Raw genomic sequence first — 18,256 nt, forward strand, 5'->3', positions numbered from 1 at the left:
TCAATGTCCAAATACTTCTCGACCTGTGTGTGATAGTGCTTTTGGGTGTTTTGAATTCATGCACACCGAGAGGAACACAAGGCACGGACGCCCTTACATGTTTGTTTTTTCTCATCTGAAGCAGTCAGTCCAAATCACCTCCTTGGCTGCGATGTACTGTCCCGTGTCACAGTTTTAGGGGAGACAACAAAGCAGAACCTGTCACTTCCAATCTCATGTCCGATCTCCGAGGATCAACACTGTTCTCTGTGCTTTCGGCCATGTTGGAGCGGCTGTAGGGTGTCAGAGAATGGCTAGCCGTGGCACACCAACAAATAAGACGAGGCAAGGCTTGGCACGATGTCCACTTTGAGAAAAGCCACAATGAGCACTCTGTGGTCAGTTTGCCGTTGCTTTTATAAACCCAGCATTTTGGGGCTTCTCTTTTTTTTAACTCTGCGGATGATTAATTTTACCTCTGAAATACTCTAAAGCCATGGTCAACAAGTACTACTTTTTCATACAGGCACCAGTTTTTTTATCCCTTTATTAAATTAGTCTGCATTAGGTTAGGGTCATTGTTTTACTCATTTTTCTGTCTTCTATGAGATGGTTCAAAGCAAATGAAAAGAGAAGGGTAGTGACTGCAGAGTACCTCTGAGTAGATTGGGAGTGTCACGGCATTTTGTGTCAAAATAATTGCCCCCACAGGCAGTAATAAATGCAAATGAAAATGGGCATAGTATACAATGTTATTAGTAGTGCTTGGAAATGCACAACATAACATGTGAAGAGATGATGAAGTGGGAGATAACAATATAAAAAGAGATTTATTTGTATTAGGAGCGTTTGCATGTAATACGATACAGAGCGTCTTTCAAATTAAAATTAGTCAAGAACTTTCTGCAGTCCCTGACTCCCTGCTTTGAGATGCACCTGCCATCTTATTACCGTTCAGTGAACTAGCCAGTTAATAAAAATACATTTGAAAAAGAGGATTTTGCTTCATAACCTCCTCTGATCTCTTACATAACCTCACAAGCACAATACATTATGTTGATTGACAAACTCGGTGTAGATGACTGTTGATAACTGATGAATGCCCTCATTCATAGGAAAGATGGCCTTGGCTTTAATCCTCAGTTAGGATGCCCCCCTCGACACCGGGGGATCTGTGACTCGCTCTACAAGAGCCTCTCTGTATCTTTCAGTATTCATGAAAAAGAGAGTTGTCGTTCTTTTAGCTGGACAATGTCAACATCCCGGACCAAAAGTGGGGGGGGGGGGGAAATAACAAAAAGGTGATGACCCAGCAAAAAAAATATCTTGCAGGAGTGGACGTCCTTGCACATATTTGTTTGAGGGAAGGGAATTAACCTTCAGGACAAAGAAGTAGAACTACTGAATAGTCAACAGGGAAAGCAGGGCTTGTTTGAGAGCATCATCAAGCTGCACCATGTCCATTTAATTAGCACAAGTGACACAAGTTCTAGCTTTGCTGAAGGGGAGGCTGCAAAGGAGCAACAATTGACTGTTGCAATGGTTCCCTGAATGCTTTTAGAAATGGAACATCCAAATGACTCCTAGAGTAGCACTGGTATTAAAATGAATATTGCATGTTTTAGACTGGACTTTTTTTTTCCTGTTTAAATTGAAATACTCAATGCAATGTCCATGCTTTCTTGATCATTTCCATTTTCAGGATTACTGTTTATCACTTAATCTCATGCTCCCTGTTCAATTTTTGCACTCATCCAGAGCCCATGCGTGCGCTGCGAGGCCTGACTGCCACAGATATCCAGCCCAGGCAGTTGTCCCTGCTGTGGGAGAACTTGGCTTTCAACGTGACACGCTGCCACACCTACTCAGTGTCCCTGTGCTACCGCTACACCACAGCGGGAGGCGGCGGCGGCCACAACACCACCGTGCGTGAATGCCTGGCTGTGGAGCACAACGCCTCACGCTTCACGCTGCGTGATCTGCCACCCTACCATGGCATCCATGTCCGTCTGTCACTGGCCAACCCGGAGGGCAAGAAAGAGGGCAGAGAGGTCACCTTCCAGACTGAGGAAGACAGTAAGTCCCTGGAGGAGGTCAGCAAAAAGAATGAGGACACAAAACAAACAAACAAACAAACAAACAAACCAACCAACATACAAGGGTTTCATTTAAAATTTCATACTTAGAAAACTGATCACTTGAACATGACAGCACAAGTATAAATGAATGTAATGTTTACTAAATACAACGGTTCCTCCTGACAGCTTTTTTAAATATAGGCTATACAATCGTACCTCGACATACGATTGCTTCGACTCACGATCTTTCCGACAGCCGACGTAAAATTTGACCCGCCATTTGTTTCGACAACCGACGACATGGTCAAAATACGACGATTTATGACAGCTTGGCAGTATCTTTGTTTTCCCACAAGACTGACGCACGGTGGATTTTCTTGTGAGAGAAATCAACATGGGTTCCAAACAATGTTAGTGCAGGTGGTCAAAAAAAGGAAAAATGAGCTTACCATTGAAATAAGGGTTTAAAATGATTGGGAAATATGAGCGTGGCGTCCGCGTCCGTAAACTGGCTTGACAATACAGCCGTAGAACGGCTATGAGCTCGTCGGTCCTCCTCCGTTCGCCAGTCTTTATAAGTTAAGGTGACAATTATTATCATTGTAACATCGCCAAAGAAATCGACAGCTTCGTCAGATTTTTAATCATTTATTTCAGAACTTGCCTTCACAACACGTCTACTATCCCCCGCAGCCTACGCCCAACACTGAGAAGTCAAAGTAAAAACTGTAATTCTCTCTCTCTCTCTCTCTCTCGCTCTCTCGCTCTCTCTCTCTCTCGTTCGCAGCCAGATACAGTACACCACACAAAATACATCCGCAACATTAGAACCCAATTCGTTGCAGGTATTAATATTATTATTATTACTACTATTATATTATTATTCCAATTTTTATTCATAATTTATTTGTTTTGCTCTTTGTAATTGCTATTTGCAATAGTAGCAGCAGTGTTTATTAAGGATTTAGTGTAGGTTTTTGGGCTGTGGAACGAATTAATGGAATTATTACTGTACTCTTATGGGAAAATCCTGCTCGACATACGGCCATTTCAACTTACAAACAAGGTCCTGGAACGAATTAACTTCGTGTGTAGAGGTATCACTGAATATACAATTATATAACACAAACGCATATACTGTATACATGGCAGAAAACACTCAGGTGACTTGAAGTTCCGCTCTGAGACCCCCGATGTGCATCTGTGATACATCATTGGAAAGCTTAAAATCTCAATTTTCTGGGGGAAGAAAAATTTTGAACAGGAGGGCATTTAAAAAAAAATAAATAACAGCAAAACCCTAACTGGAGGTGAGAGCATGCGAGAGCATAATTAAAGACGCCATGATTTTAACGAGATATTATCGTGTACTTACCTCTTTTCAAAAACTCCATGTAGCATGTATCAGCAAGTGTCAAGACACAGCTGTAAATGGCCACAGCCGGACTTTTGGGGGATTTTATGGGTGAAACCTGGTAATATAACAAGAGTCACAATGCAGAAATCGCAGACATCAAGGAGTGGTCGATGTTTTCATTTTCATGTATTTACCCTTTTAAATGTTTTTTTTTCTTTCAATTTTTGTTTGTTTGTATCGATTATTAATCATCTAAAAATTGGGGAAAATGTAACGGTAACAAAAAAAACAAACAAACAACTAAGCGATAGTTATGAGGTAGATATCCGTGACGTTTTTACAGACACCATTTTGTTCATTGTGACGTAATTTGTTTAAAAGTTTAAAATATGCGAGTGAACGATATTTTAAAGTCGTTTTTTTTTTTTTTTTTTAACTAAATCTTAGACATCAATTAATGATTTTAAGCTAAAAATGACAGACATTTCGAATAATAAATATAATTACTGAGCTTCTTTTTATGGCTGAGTTGAAACAAAAGCGGTTGTGCGACATCTATAAACCGGTGTTTCCAGGGTAAAATGGACAAATTAAAAATCGTTCGGGGGCTTAATGTACCATGAATCTGCTTTTGCAGCATATAGATATATTGTTCTATCAAACACAACAGTTTTTCTGTCTTAAAATACAGCAGTTTACTTTATAGACGGGTGCAAGAGCAGAAACTGCTTTTTCAGACTTGTCTGTGTTTTCTGCCATACTAGTATGTATATTTTTAAATATCTTTTGTATTTCTTAAAATATTATTTTGATACTTTTATATGGATTAACAAAGTAACATTTAATAAAATGTTTAAAAAAAAGTTAAATGTATAAAAACAGAAAATACACTTTGGTTGTAGAAAAATTTATAACAAGTTTTTTCTTTTTAATTTTTCTTTTCATTTTAATCATAAATTTAATGCTGTTTGTCTCATTGGCTGCCAGTGACAATATTTTACAGCCAATTTATTCAAATGGGAGGACTGGCTATGAAAACTCAACTTGTTTCAGTACAAATGACTTCGCTAGACGTCTAGTCACTTTTGACTAGAAGGGCTCGAAACAATCATTAACTGCCACTCTCCCCGTCAAAATAGATTGGACATCTATTGCTGTCATTAGCAGCCAATGAGTTAAAGGAGTGCCCTTTAAACCTTATTCAATAACTTTATTCTTTACAAATATCTTATTACAATAATACTTTGTAAAATTATAATTACTTTTTCTCATTCTCATATTACAACTACATACTATTATTTTGTTGATATTTTCATGTTGTTCAATTTCCAATGTATCCCTAATATGGCAAATAGAATAACCAAAATATCTTTTAACAGCCCAAAATTTCAGCAGGGGGATAAGGATGGACATACAATACTTTTCATAAAATTGAATGAAATTTGGCTCTCAGAATTTAAACATTTTTTTTAACCAATTCTGTGAAGACACAAATGTGACATAGCATTCTAATAGGAAATATTTTTCTCTATACACCATAAACTCTGTTGTTTCATTTTATTTATTTCAAAAGCATTTTGTTTTTTAGTGTATTTACACTTTTGCTTGAGTGAAGCATCTAGTAAATACTTTGCACTCCTACTGCTGAACTCAATCATACATCAGATTCTTTGCCAGTGATTACCATCTGCTGTTTACTAAATGCTGGCAGCATAGTATTTGATTTAAAATGCAGTTCGAGTCAAAGGATGTGGCTGCCTGCCAGCCTTATGTATAGTCTGCTGTTCTGAACTCGTTCTTCACAGTCAACCACGGTTACTATTGTTGGTTCATTTAGATGGATCACATCAATTACTTCGATTGCTTACGTATTTAACTCTGAATGTCAGTACAGCTGAGACTGTGACAGCAGCGTGTTTTAATGGGTGCATTAGCATTTTCGCTCACCATATGTAGTGCACTACAAATGCAAATGATCACATTTTATTTATCACTGACTTGTTAGGATGTGGAGATGAAAAGCATTACGTAACTTTTCCATGCTTTTCTGATACATTAATTCAAAGGATCATGTTCTGACAACTTTATTAGCATGACAAAAGGTGCTCTTCAAAATTCAGATAACATTATATCAGTCACCCCAATAACCCATAGATAGCACTCTCTTTGCTGTCTTCTTATCTGCTGGTAATCCTTTTGTGTTTCTACACATTATTTGTGCTGCAGCTCAGGGCAAATCACTTTTCTCATAAAACAAATGTAAACAAGGATAAAATTTTGCTACTAAACAGCTGGAATGAAACAACTGCGATGGAGAAAAAACATGTTTTTTTCTGTAGACGTGATAAGACAATAATTAATGAATTAAATATTAGGATACTCTTGATAAGAAGATAGCAGTCTGGAGTTTCACTTGACTTGACTTGACTGCTTCTAACTCAAGGTCAGTCAACATAATTCTCGAAAATGGGCCTCTTTTCATCATTCACTTCTTTTTCATTGAGAGATAAATATTATTAGGGGACCGAGTTTGCAAATGCTACCATTGACATTCATGAAAATTTATTGCTAAGTTAACAAGTAGATAATGGTATTTACTGTATAGTTCAACTATAACATTTCTAGGGAACTTGACACAAATGCTTGCTATTTATTTATTTTTTACATTCTGTATTTTTCGGACTAAGTCACTCCTGAGTATAACCCCTGTAATACACCAGGTACGTCTGTGGCATGTCAACATTGGCGGCGCGTCAATACACCACTGACGCTCGCCCCCAATTTACACAATACACGTTTTATGAGCAGAGCGTCTGTGGAGCGGCTCGATCGGTTCACGCAAGGATTGAAAGATCGCGCGAGAGTAGCTGGTATTTAAAGATAATAATACATCAATTTTCCTTTCAGACCACGCGTATTGGTCAGCTTTCTTTCTGAAAGAAAGAAGAAAAAGAAATCAAAGAGAAAAACTATCGCAATGACAAAGATTTTAACATGTATTTTACAAAAGAAACACCTCAATGGAGTTTTTTTTTTTGTAATGAACGGTTTTCAAATATTTATTAATTTTCTCAAGTCAAAGTGCCACGCAGAAATTGCACGCGGAAATGGTCAGTTTTGAAGCACTCTGAGGGGATCAAAGTAGGGCTCAAAGCGTCAGCGGGACAAAGAATGACTGCTAGAGGGTGCTACATAGTGTATTTGGAATCTGTCTTTACACGGTATTGAAGATTGCTCCTGTCTTGACCTGGCTGTCGAATTTAGTGCATTTTGAAGCATTCTAAGGGTGTCAAATTGAGCTCAAAGGGGCTGCGGGCAGAGAATAACTATAATAATAATAATAATAATAAAACCGAGGAACCACAATATGTTACCTAAAAAAAACATTGTCACCTGCATGTCCATACTGGTCAGTTATGGATGTGTTCTAAGTAAAAAAAATCAAATCAACTTTTATTTGTTTAGAACAAATCACAAAAACAGTTCTCTCAAGGAGAAAACAAAACATGTTTTAAGGTGCAATAGCCCTACGCTGGATTTCGACCTACTTGAGCATTGTAGGTTTTTTTTTTTTGGCCTCCCAGGTAAGACTAATGCCCACCCACACCTGGCATCCTGGTAACACCACTGCTCAGGAGAGTCGCATCCCTCGTCATTTGATAAACTGTCATTCGTTTCGAGTGTGACGCGTTGAACCCCTTCTAGGACACCTCCAAAACGCTACCGCACTGCGACTGTGTGCACACGATGCTTGACTTTAATGGCTGCCTTTCACTGCGTTGACACGGCGGCAATGCTGACGCGCCATAGACGTACCTGTTGTATTTCCGGGGTGAGTCACACCAGGCTCATCACCAGAGGTGAACCTTTGGGGGGGGCATATGAAATATATGTGTATGAAATTGTGCTGATGGGGTTGGGTGTTGATGATTTTCGGTCACGCTAAAAACAAGGTGGTTTAACAACTTTGATCTTTGAATAGGGGAGCACAAGCCTTTTTTGGGATAAGTCCATCACCGTGGGTGGGATGTAGGGGGGCGTCTCCTATATCCCACCCACGGTGACCGATCTGAATCACACTAACCAAAAGCAAAAATGCATCATGAAGTGGTAAAAAAACATGTACTGTAAGTCGCACTGGAGTATACTTTAAGTCGCATTTTAGAGGGAAATTAATATCAAGCAGAGACCAAGAACAAACATTATACGTACATTACAGTAAAAAAAATAAAATGGAGAACATGGGCTAAATCAGTGTTTGCTAACGTAACATATTAACTAAACACTTATTTAGCTATTTAGCCCAAATGATACAACATAATCCCTTTACTAGAGCTGGGAATCTTTGGGCACCTAACGATTCGATTACGATTACGATTCAGAGGCTCCGATTCGATTATAAAACGATTATTGATGCACCCCACTCTTTTTTTTAAAATTTGTTTTGTACATTAGTTCCAAAATTGTTCAAAAATCCTCTCAGGCTAAACCAAACTACTATTTCAGTATCAAGTTAACATATAGCAGTAAACAAATATACAAAAATAACAGTAAATAAAAAACTCCAGTCCCCATTCTATATCAGCAGCTTTAAAGTACTTTCAATTAATTTAATGTTGTGAATCAACCGTTAAAGTTGTTAAAATTGCTCCTGTTATTCCATAATTTCTCTTTTGTCTACTTTCAACATGTAAAAGTTTTAAAACTATTTTAAAGATAGATTCAAGTCAATATTTTACCGATTTAGGAGTATTTTAGATAAAAAGTTAATTAGGTTCGCTTGGAAGGTTCGCAACAACAGCCTTGCAGGGAAGTGTACTGCTTTAAGATGGCGGCCGTTACTAACGCCCGCATCTAGTTTTTTGTAGATGTGCTGGTAACGATACCGAAGCTATAATGCATCTAGTCCTATGTAAATGATATCTACCGTAACATAATGTGGCTTGTAGCAGCTTTTCGGCAGCAGTCAGGTATGTTGTTTTTTTTTTTTTTTTTATCTCGTGGCATGAGTTAAGCTAGAGCTGTGAGTTGAGCATTGGCGTTACCCGAGGGGCCGGGTAATGAGAAGCATGATGTTTAGCTACTCTCGCTCCGTCCCTAATTGCGTACCGAAGACCGCGCGGCGCGCTGAGTGTGTCGTACTTCTGCTTTACTTGGCATATTTCAATAATCGGAATTTGGATGTTTGTGAATTGTTCTCGAATCTTCCACGGCCGAATCGCGAATAATCTAAGAATCGGAAATTTTGCACACCTCTACCCTTTACTGTAGTGGGCACACCGAGAAAGCACCCCCCCCCCCCCCCCCCACACACACACACACACACACACACACATACACACAAACTTGAGAATGAATAAGAGTCTCAGCTTCTCTTATGACAATGTCTTACAGTCCCAGGAGGCATAGCACCAGAGTCGCTCACCTTCACCCCACTAGATGACATGATCTTCCTGAAGTGGGAGGAGCCCCTAGAGCCCAATGGCCTTATTACCCAGTATGAGGTGAGTATTGAAAAGCAAATGTTAAGCTAAACTCAGGGGTAAAATCCTGTGATGCTGATTTTGTTTTTTGTTGTTGGTAGTCTTAAACGAAAAGGCTGTTCTTTAAAATATTTAACAAGCCATTGGATGTACCAGTGCCTGCAGCTTAAGTTACAGAACACAATTTTATCTAATCCTTTTTTCCCTGGCTCTATTCTCTCTGTTTCTGGACCTGTTCATGACACTCCAACCTCTTCCATAGTCGGTATCTCTCACATGCATGTGGCTTCATTTAGAGGAACACAATGCTTGACTGATCAGCTGCAACTGGTAACAGAGACTTATCTATTATTGCACATTTTGCAGCCACAAGAATTAAACGCCTGACATATTGTAGATGAGAGACAAAATTACCTTTTCCCAAACACAAACTGAGTAGAACTGCTAATGTCAAACACCCCAAACAATCTACAATTAGGAATTCATTCAAAATCCTTCAGAAACAACAGCAGAGAAAAATGGATATTTTCAACAACTGGAAATCAAACAGTGGCATTGTGTCTGACTGGTTAACTTATTGACTCACAGTGGTGGGATGAAGGGCTCAATCCTGTCTTCCTGTGTGGTTCTGTGTGCATCTTCTAATCTTTAATACTCTAAATTGTCTTTCGGTGTAAATGTGAATTTTTGTTTTCCTATATGACTCTGTGGATGGCTGGTAACCTATCCCAGGTGGAGGCTACCCCCCTTCTCGCCCAAAGTATATACAGTGGCCTTCAGCCCACCCTATTGAGGATAAGTGATCAATGTTTTATTAAAGTGCAAAACTACAAAATAAGTTCAAGCAACCTGAATGCCCTTTCACTGACACTGAACACACTAGATCATGAAATTTGTCTTGAAGAATAAGCTTACAGCTAGCCTCATTAATAGACGAAACATGAGATGACAGGCATGTGTTATGCTGTACACCAGGGGTGAGAAACTCAGGTTGGTACGTGGGCCACATTCATGGCAATTAGATCTCATGTGAGTCGGACCGGTTTATTTTTGGCCTAATAAGTTAAATCACAGGATGCCATTGACAACGGTAGACGTCTATTGGATGTCTAGCACTGTCAATTGCACTGAAAGATGAGCATCCACAGCCTATCCTCCAAGTTTAAGTGAATTTGGAATTTATCGTTGTCAATGGCAGGCAATGAGTTAACTTTGCGTCACTTCCTTGTAATGTTAGGGTACTTATGGGTCACTTTGTGCAATTTTTTTCATTTCCTATTGATTTTTGAACATATCTGAACTGCTTCCGTTTCATTAGTCCTATTTTGTCTCACTTTCTGTTGGTTTTGGGGCATTTTGGGGTCATTATCTTGTTAATTAATTGGCTGCCATTGACGGCGCCATATTGACTGTGGGGGAGTGAATGAACGAATATGACTGTGGATACAAAACTCATCAGTTTCAGTAGTGCACACACTTGATCAAAATTTCAAGGTTTTACGGCGCCAATGTCAAAATAATGTGATTCTGTATGTACAGTGTGAATGAGTTAAAAGGTGCCTGTCAGGCAGAACAGATTGGCCAGATTGGACCCCTTTGCAGGTCGGAAGCGGCCTCTGGGCCGCAAGTTTAACACTCCTGCTTTAGACCATCTTGCTGAGCATAATTTTGTTTGGGTGTTTACTAAGGATGTCCCTGATCCGAACGCGTGATCGGAAATCGACTGATCGGTCCATTCTTCAGAGGATCGGAATTGGGCAAAAAGGATTGGGTTTTTAATTTTAAAAATGTATATCCATTTTTTTTTAGAGCTAAAAAGTATCGAAATAATACAGAAATACAACTGCATTGCCAAAAGAAACAAAAATATATATGTTTAGTACTCTGCAACACCACCAGAAAAAGTCGAAGAGGAAGTACTGTAAGCAGTACAGTTACTGTACATGTTTGGAACTTTTGTTTAAAAAAAGAAAATGTTTTTTTTCAGTATGGGATCGGGACTTGGTATCGGCAGATTCTCAAAATCAGGTGACTCGGACTCAGGTGCAAAAATATGTGAATGAGACATCCCTAGTGTTTACTTGCAGGGCATCAGGAAGCGTACCAAGCTTTTCCGGCTATTCTCTCAGGCTACGTCTACACTAGGACGGATAATGGCCTTAAACATGTAATTAGTTAGACGATACGGCTTGTCAGCCACACTAGTATACCACTTGTCCGGATTGGTTGCTACACGGATAATGTAGGCGGGTAATATTACCCAAGGCTTAATATGGACAGCTGTCCCCGTTCAACAATTGGATACTAACGAAGTGACATCAATGGAGCATGCCATCGCCACTTTTAGTGCGGCATGACGGCATTGTAAACAATGGAGGCGGACGATCACGACTTGGCATTCCTGCCCCTCTTTTGTCTTCCACAGCAAACTTGAACGAGCTGTGATGAGCTGATCATGCATTCACACATCATATACTTCAATTAAGTGCCCATTTGTGGTCCTCCCATTGCGGATTAGTTCATCAATCAGCCAGCAGCAGGGGCTGGCCCCTCCCAACACAATGCCAGCTGAAGTGGAGTATATGAAAATACGCAGAGGAAAATTAAACCCCAAAAAATGAACTGCGTGGTACCCCAAGTCACAGAGGCGCTAGATCCATTTGTTTTTGATGACATTTCCGCCTGTAAAAACTGTCGCCACTTCCAGAAGCGCCACTGTTATGCACAAGCCCTCCTTGCTGCAGTTTCCACTTCCAGGAAATATACGCAGGGCCACACCATGTTTCTGTTTTTTATTTTTCAAGCATTGAGAGCGTAACTGAGCATCCATTGTAACATCCTAAGTGACGATGTCAGGCTTTCAATTTTTTGTAAAGATTAATTTCAATCACAACTCGCCGACTGCTCATAAAAGCCAAGCGTGCCCTCTCTTTACCCACTCTCGCTCCCACATGATGCATTCAATTGCAATCACGAAAAAAACAGTGATCACAAAACGGAGTTCCCGACTAATGTCTAGGTGTTGCAAATTTCCCGCCGGTGTTCTGACAAATTCTGCAACCCATCAAAAATTGTTACTTTGCGGTTCTGCACATGTGCGTAACGTTAAAAATGGCTGCGACTGCAGCGATTCCAAAGCAAACGCTACAAACTTTCTTTAAAGAAAGGAATATTTACTTAAGGTTGATCATGAAAGGACATGTAGAAATGTTCTCAGACACATCCTACCATGTTGGCTGCACACAACAACTTCACCCAGCTCTATCACTGGTAACGACTTTGCCGTGTTGTTAAGCATTAATTTGCGCTATTTTCGTGTTGCACATGTATGTTTATTATTTAACTAGTTAATTTAGCACATCTGGATAACATACAGAGTCCAACTGAATGTAAAAGAGGGCTTTTTCACCGCCACAATCGCTTTGGGAGCAAAATTTTATAAGGGAGCAAATTTTGACAGAACACCGGCGAGTAATGATTTTCCGGTTCTGAGGTAAACCGTGCAGGCGATGACGTAACACATGAAGCTTCTCCTTTCTATGCATGAGTAGTTTGCGCAAATGCAGGCATAGCTTGCAGAAGCGGGCGGGGGGGCCTTAAACGCACCTTAAACGAAGTGTGGACTGGTATAAAAATAGTCGGCAAAAAATCCTTGGGAAAATTATCTGTCCTAGTGTAGACGTAGCCTCAATGTTCCCTTCAAATATATTATTAAATAGGATTTGTGTGTTAACATGAAGTTAAGGTGGTTGTTGGCTTGATTTCCCTCAGCTCGTTGTAAATGATTTATACAGGAAAGGAATGCTGTTTATTTTACTGGGACGAAACCATTGTCCATTCTGCCTGAGTCTCTAAGACGAAACTGTGTGCAGTGAACATTTCCGATCTGATTAATCCTTAAAGAGTTTAAGCAAAACTGAATCATCCAAAAACTAAATCTGCTTTTCCCATAGGCAATCATGTAAATCCACTTAATCTGATCCAGACATTTAACTATAGTAACATCACATGAATGTTAAAAAACCCCCAAAAGAAATATCACAAATAGTGATATTAACTAAAACAAACTAATGAAATGGGTAAATTAACATTAATTGTCACTTTTCCCTTAAATACTTTTGATAGTGTATGCAAGAGGGGAGAAAGTGGTTAATGCGTGAAAGGATAATTAATAATTCCTTTGAGTATTTAACGTATTCACTTTACAATTACATGTGTTTTGCATGCATGCATGTGTGCGCCAGAGACCTCATAAAGCTCAATATATGGTCATAATTGTCTGATTGCTGCCACATCACATTTAGTCCTCCACTCTGTCGGTGTATAATTAGTAATTCACTCAAGAGTACTGTACTGTGGAAATGAGGCAAATAAGCCCTCAAAGAAAAACTTTGAAAAAGTGAACTCTTACTTACTCTAATACTTAGCAATGTCAGAGGTTTTTTTAATGGACTGTAATGATTATTATTAAAGGCCGGCACACTTGTAGTCCACTTAAACTGTGAGGTCTTTTATATATGGCACAAAGAATTCAATTATTTTCATTATGTCAAGTTTTTCTATTTTTTCCACTACCAATAACTTTTAAAAATATATTCTCTTTTCATTGGTCTATAGATCAGTTACCAGAGCATCGAGTCGTCTGATCCCGGCATCAACGTCCCAGGACCAAGAAGAACTGTATCCAAGCTAAAGAATGAGACCTATCACATGTTTTCCAACCTTCACCCAGGAACAACCTACTTGATCTCTGTTAGAGCCCGTACAGGAAAGGGTTTTGGCCAGACAGCCCTCACTGAAATCACCACAAACATCTCAGGTATTGTTTTACACTAGGTTCCATCTTTACCGATATGTCAGTGTGGACCATCTGTCCACAAACATAGTATAATTATTTATTTGGAACTGAATCACAAGGCATCGCTTTTAAAACAGTTGGCTAGTTTCAACATAGCTATAAAAAGCAGATTTATTAGCAACAGAGAAGGATAATAAAATTAGCTACTCAGAATTGTATTTATAGACATTGAACACCAATGAATTAATATTTTGCTTCATGTGTAGTAGATCCAAGCCAGTCTGGAAAATTATGCCTAATGAGTTAAACAAAAACCTGAGGGTTCAAACCATCACTAAAGGTGATGTCGTGAAATGTCTCCAAATTAAATGTCTACAAATCTGCACATTAGGGCTGTAACGATACAAAAATTCATGATGTGATTCATATCACGATTTTTGACTCACGGTTCGATTCACAAAATGATTTTTTATGAAATGTGAAAAATATTTTATATTATATTTTTATTAGAACAAATCACCTTCAAATTTAAGTAATATGTGAAATAAATAAATATGTAACAATTCTCTCCTCTCCTCCCCAAAATAATGATAATACAAGGTACCTTTACTAACGAACGTCTCTACAAACGTAATTTTCAGGTTACGAAACACCTAAATGAGAAAATATTGCCTCTTGTTAAGAAAGAAATTTAGAGGCAAAAATACTATACAATACTGTAAAAGATACATATGTACTTCTTGCTTTCTGCTTTTAAATGTCGCGCCATAAGATCCTGCTGCCTTATTGGTCATAATCTTTTCCATTATGCTTCCGTAATAGTATTCTTCTCTCCTATTGGCCTACTGTTGTTGACATTTCAATCTGGGTGTTGCAGTATGATGATGTTTACAGGCACGTTGTCGTTTAGCGGGTCGACATCTGAGCCAAAAGAGCACAAGTCCATTTACGTTTTTGTCTCACGAAGAGTTTTTTTTTAAGCCCACAGAGGGTTTACTACATTAGTAGCACATTAGAGCACAAAACCCCTAATGTTTTTGTATGACGAAGAGGGAGTTAGGCGATAGGCACCATCGGTCTCGTGAAAGAGTACATTGCCTCACTCGAAAGGTAAGAGATATATTTATATACTTTTTCCTATGCATTATGTTGTATTATCTACTTCATTACAGGTATTAATGATTAGTTTAGGTATATGGAATGATTCAAATGTATTCGGGCTGTTGTTTTATTCCGATTTTTACCCCGATTCTAAAATTTAATGTGGCGTTTCAGTAGTACTTCGAACGGATTAGAGCATTTACATGTAAAACGTGTCTCTACTTATGGAATTTTTGGGTAACGAGACATTCCTTCAGAACCAATTCATGTTGTAAGTAAAGGTACCAATATAATAATAACAAAGTAGTACCTCGACATACGATTGCTTCGACACACGAACTTTTTGACATCTGACGTAAAATTTGAGTCACCATTTGTTTCGACATCCCACAACATGCTCGAAATACGACGACATGACAGCACCGCAGATGGATGCAGGGCTGATTTTCTTGTGAGAGAAATCAACAACGGTTCCAAAAAGGTTGATACAGGAGACAAGGAAAAAGGTGACGCTTACCATTGAAATGAAGATGGAAATGATAGAAAAATATGTGCGTGGGGTACCCATCAGTGAAGTGGCTCAACAATACAGCCGTAGAATGTCTACGATCTCCACGGTCCTCCTCCGACCTTTATTCACACGTTTTTATAAGTTAAGGTTACAATTATTATTGTGGTTACATCGAGAGCTTCGTCAGGGTTTTTATCTTTTTTTTCCATAACTTGTACAACACACCTATTGTCTGCCGCAGTTGACAGTGTTCTCAACAAAACATTAAAAGTGAAAGTAAACTCAAATGAGCAAATGGTCTCTTTTTGAAATCTGATGATGAGCACGGTTGAAAAACCAAGAATTTTTGTATACTGGCAGACATGAGCAAGTGGCAGAACTGCGAGACAGTGACCTTGAGCAAGTAAACAATGTGTTATGTTAGTAACCATGGTGAATTCAGGATGAATTACAGATGAGGAATCAATGAGGAATATCAAAAGCAGATTTCAAGAATGCATTCACACAGGAGGATGTCATATAATTTATTTAATGTCATTTTTAGAAAATTAAAAATTCCTATATTGTTTCTTAAATGGCATGTACTAAGGTTTCAATTACTCTAAATAAAATATTTTCTCTTCCATCACTTTTGTTTTTTTAAGGGGGGGGGGGGGTCACCCTATAAAAACCTGGTTAATAAATCATCTTAGTGCATCTTAGTCATTTGAAACTTTGTATTGAAATCTTTCTACTGTCACTCTTTATCAGTACAGCATTCAGGTACACCACCAGACTCCACCCACTGCAATTTACAATTAAGATTTCTATTTAGAAATGTTATATTTCATCTTGTACTAGAAACAATACTCCCAGATTATAAATGATATATTTCACAGGCATAGTACTGTGTAAGGCTGTCATTTTGTTGTCCTCATAATTATCTTGTGGAAAAACACCACCAAGAGGACTCTGTTTAAAGTTATTTAAGGAATAAGTATGTTCTTGGGAGCAGATTGCCATAGTTGAGAAAATCGACTCTTATTTACGATGATGGCAATCTAGCCTTGCTCTTTGTTTCTCCTTTCAAAGCTACATTTGTGTTTAAGAATTGAGATGCACCTCATAGATACCCAAGGAGTAGCCACTGCAACACTGTCTCGCTCACACTGCCGAAATCTCTGTTCTGAGAGGTCGTTTTGTTTAATTATAGATTTAAGGCACAATCCCTGCCTACTGGCTGCATGTCCAAGGGAACAGTGGCACAAAGCCAGTTTGTTCAAAGTGTCCAAAAGTCTTTATAGATCATCCCTAACTCCCTCTGTTGGCTCTCAGTGAAAAACCAACCATTTAAACTGAGTAACCTACTGTAATCTCAAATTGTTTTTGACAACTTGCATCACTGAAAACCTTCCACTACTACACGTCACCATGTTCAAGCTGTATACTTGACATTCTGTATCCACACATGTTCATACGTTTACAATATTCTTATTCTAAGCTCAGTTATCTGGCAAGACATCGGCAAGGAAAGGAAATGTCTGACCAGCAACCCACTTCCCCTGTTTTAATGCCCAAACCTAATTTATGTCAGAGCTGGCTGCCATGGTATTAGCCGGACGTTTTTTAATATAGTAATTATTTATTCTACATGAATAGTTTTCTCTCTCTTCCCTTGCTAATTGAGTGGTGATATTAAAGTGAAATGTGCTGCCACAACTCCAGGGAGGAGCATGACTTAAGCCAAATCCTGTTAAATGAAAAACCCAATCAATTTAGCCTGAAGACCATGACTTTTAATTGGACCCGTGGCCAGGAAAACTTGATGGGGAGCTCAAACAATGTGCTGAATATGAGGATATGGGCCTTCACTGTTTTATTCCGCTAACTTTATTAGGCACACTGGTGAACCAGTTCTGCAACAGACCAAACATATTAATGGGATGATGACTAAGGAAACTATGCTTTGAAATCTGCCTTTGACTTTGAATGCGTATTTCTTCGTGTTGAGAACATAAAATTCCCACGTTGGACCTTAAATAAATCCACCGTAGAGTCAGAATGATGATTTAATAAAAAAAGAGCTGCACTCTGTACTGTTTTACTGTGTCAAATTAAGTTCCTATTCTTAGTGATAAGCAGTGGTTCACTTTGTGTAGTGACAAAATCCTTCATGATTTTAATACTCACTGAGATAGTTTCTCAAGTAATTCCTCTCAGGGTGTTCAAATTTAGAGGCTCTGCTCGAGGTACTGCATGTACAGCATAGGGATCTACAAATATCTAACTGGAGTTATTAACTCATTGGCCGCCGTTGATTGGATAGATGAACCACAGTTGCCCTAAAAATTAACTGTTTTCCCATTCACCTCTCAGAAACATTGTCGTATTACTACTTACATAACTGAAAAAAAGATCAACAACCTACCTACTATTTTATTGGTTCTCATGTGATTTCATAAATTAACTCATTGAACCTATTGATGCCGATAGACAGCCAATCCATTTTGACTGGGAGGGCTGACAATGATCAATCACAGCCGATGGCACTGAAACATGATCATTCAATGCCAGCCCTCCCAGTTCAAATGCATTTCATGTCCAGCACTGACAATGGCTGTGAATTACTTAATTGCCAATAGCTAATAACTTCAGCACAGACCTCCGTCATTAGTGGAACACTTCCTTGTCCCACTTGCCATCCCCTCTATAAAGCGTCGCTATTTTCTAACGTTATTTTCCCTGAGGTTTTACTCTATGAAATTGGCACTCGTGTAAACAGCCAAGTAAACCATCAAAATGTTTGTTTTCAGCGCCAACATTTGATTATGGAGATATACCTTCCCCCTTGAGTGAGACTGAGAACACAATAACAGTAGTGTTGCGCCCCGCTCAAGGTAGAGGCGCACCTGTCAGGTGAGCAAATCATCACAAACGGTAGGATACAATTTTGTTCTGTAGCATTAATGC

The 18,256-nt window shown here is 38.8% G+C and overlaps 1 protein-coding gene across 4 annotated transcripts in view; it reads left to right on the forward strand.

Moving 5' to 3' along the window:
- The window catches only part of ptprub (protein tyrosine phosphatase receptor type Ub), a 382,270-nt gene that overhangs the window by 247,964 nt on the left and 116,050 nt on the right, over positions 1 to 18,256 (forward strand). For all 4 annotated transcript variants that reach the window (XM_057833549.1, XM_057833551.1, XM_057833550.1 and 1 more), the window contains exons 8-11: positions 1,738 to 2,055; positions 8,809 to 8,918; positions 13,515 to 13,716; positions 18,100 to 18,202. In XM_057833549.1, the coding sequence (XP_057689532.1) occupies positions 1,738 to 2,055; positions 8,809 to 8,918; positions 13,515 to 13,716; positions 18,100 to 18,202 (733 nt within the window). The remainder of the gene's footprint in view (positions 1 to 1,737; positions 2,056 to 8,808; positions 8,919 to 13,514; positions 13,717 to 18,099; positions 18,203 to 18,256) is intronic.

The sequence above is a fragment of the Corythoichthys intestinalis genome, chromosome 4, assembly GCF_030265065.1.
Source record: "Corythoichthys intestinalis isolate RoL2023-P3 chromosome 4, ASM3026506v1, whole genome shotgun sequence".
Taxonomy (NCBI): Eukaryota; Metazoa; Chordata; class Actinopteri; order Syngnathiformes; family Syngnathidae; genus Corythoichthys; species Corythoichthys intestinalis.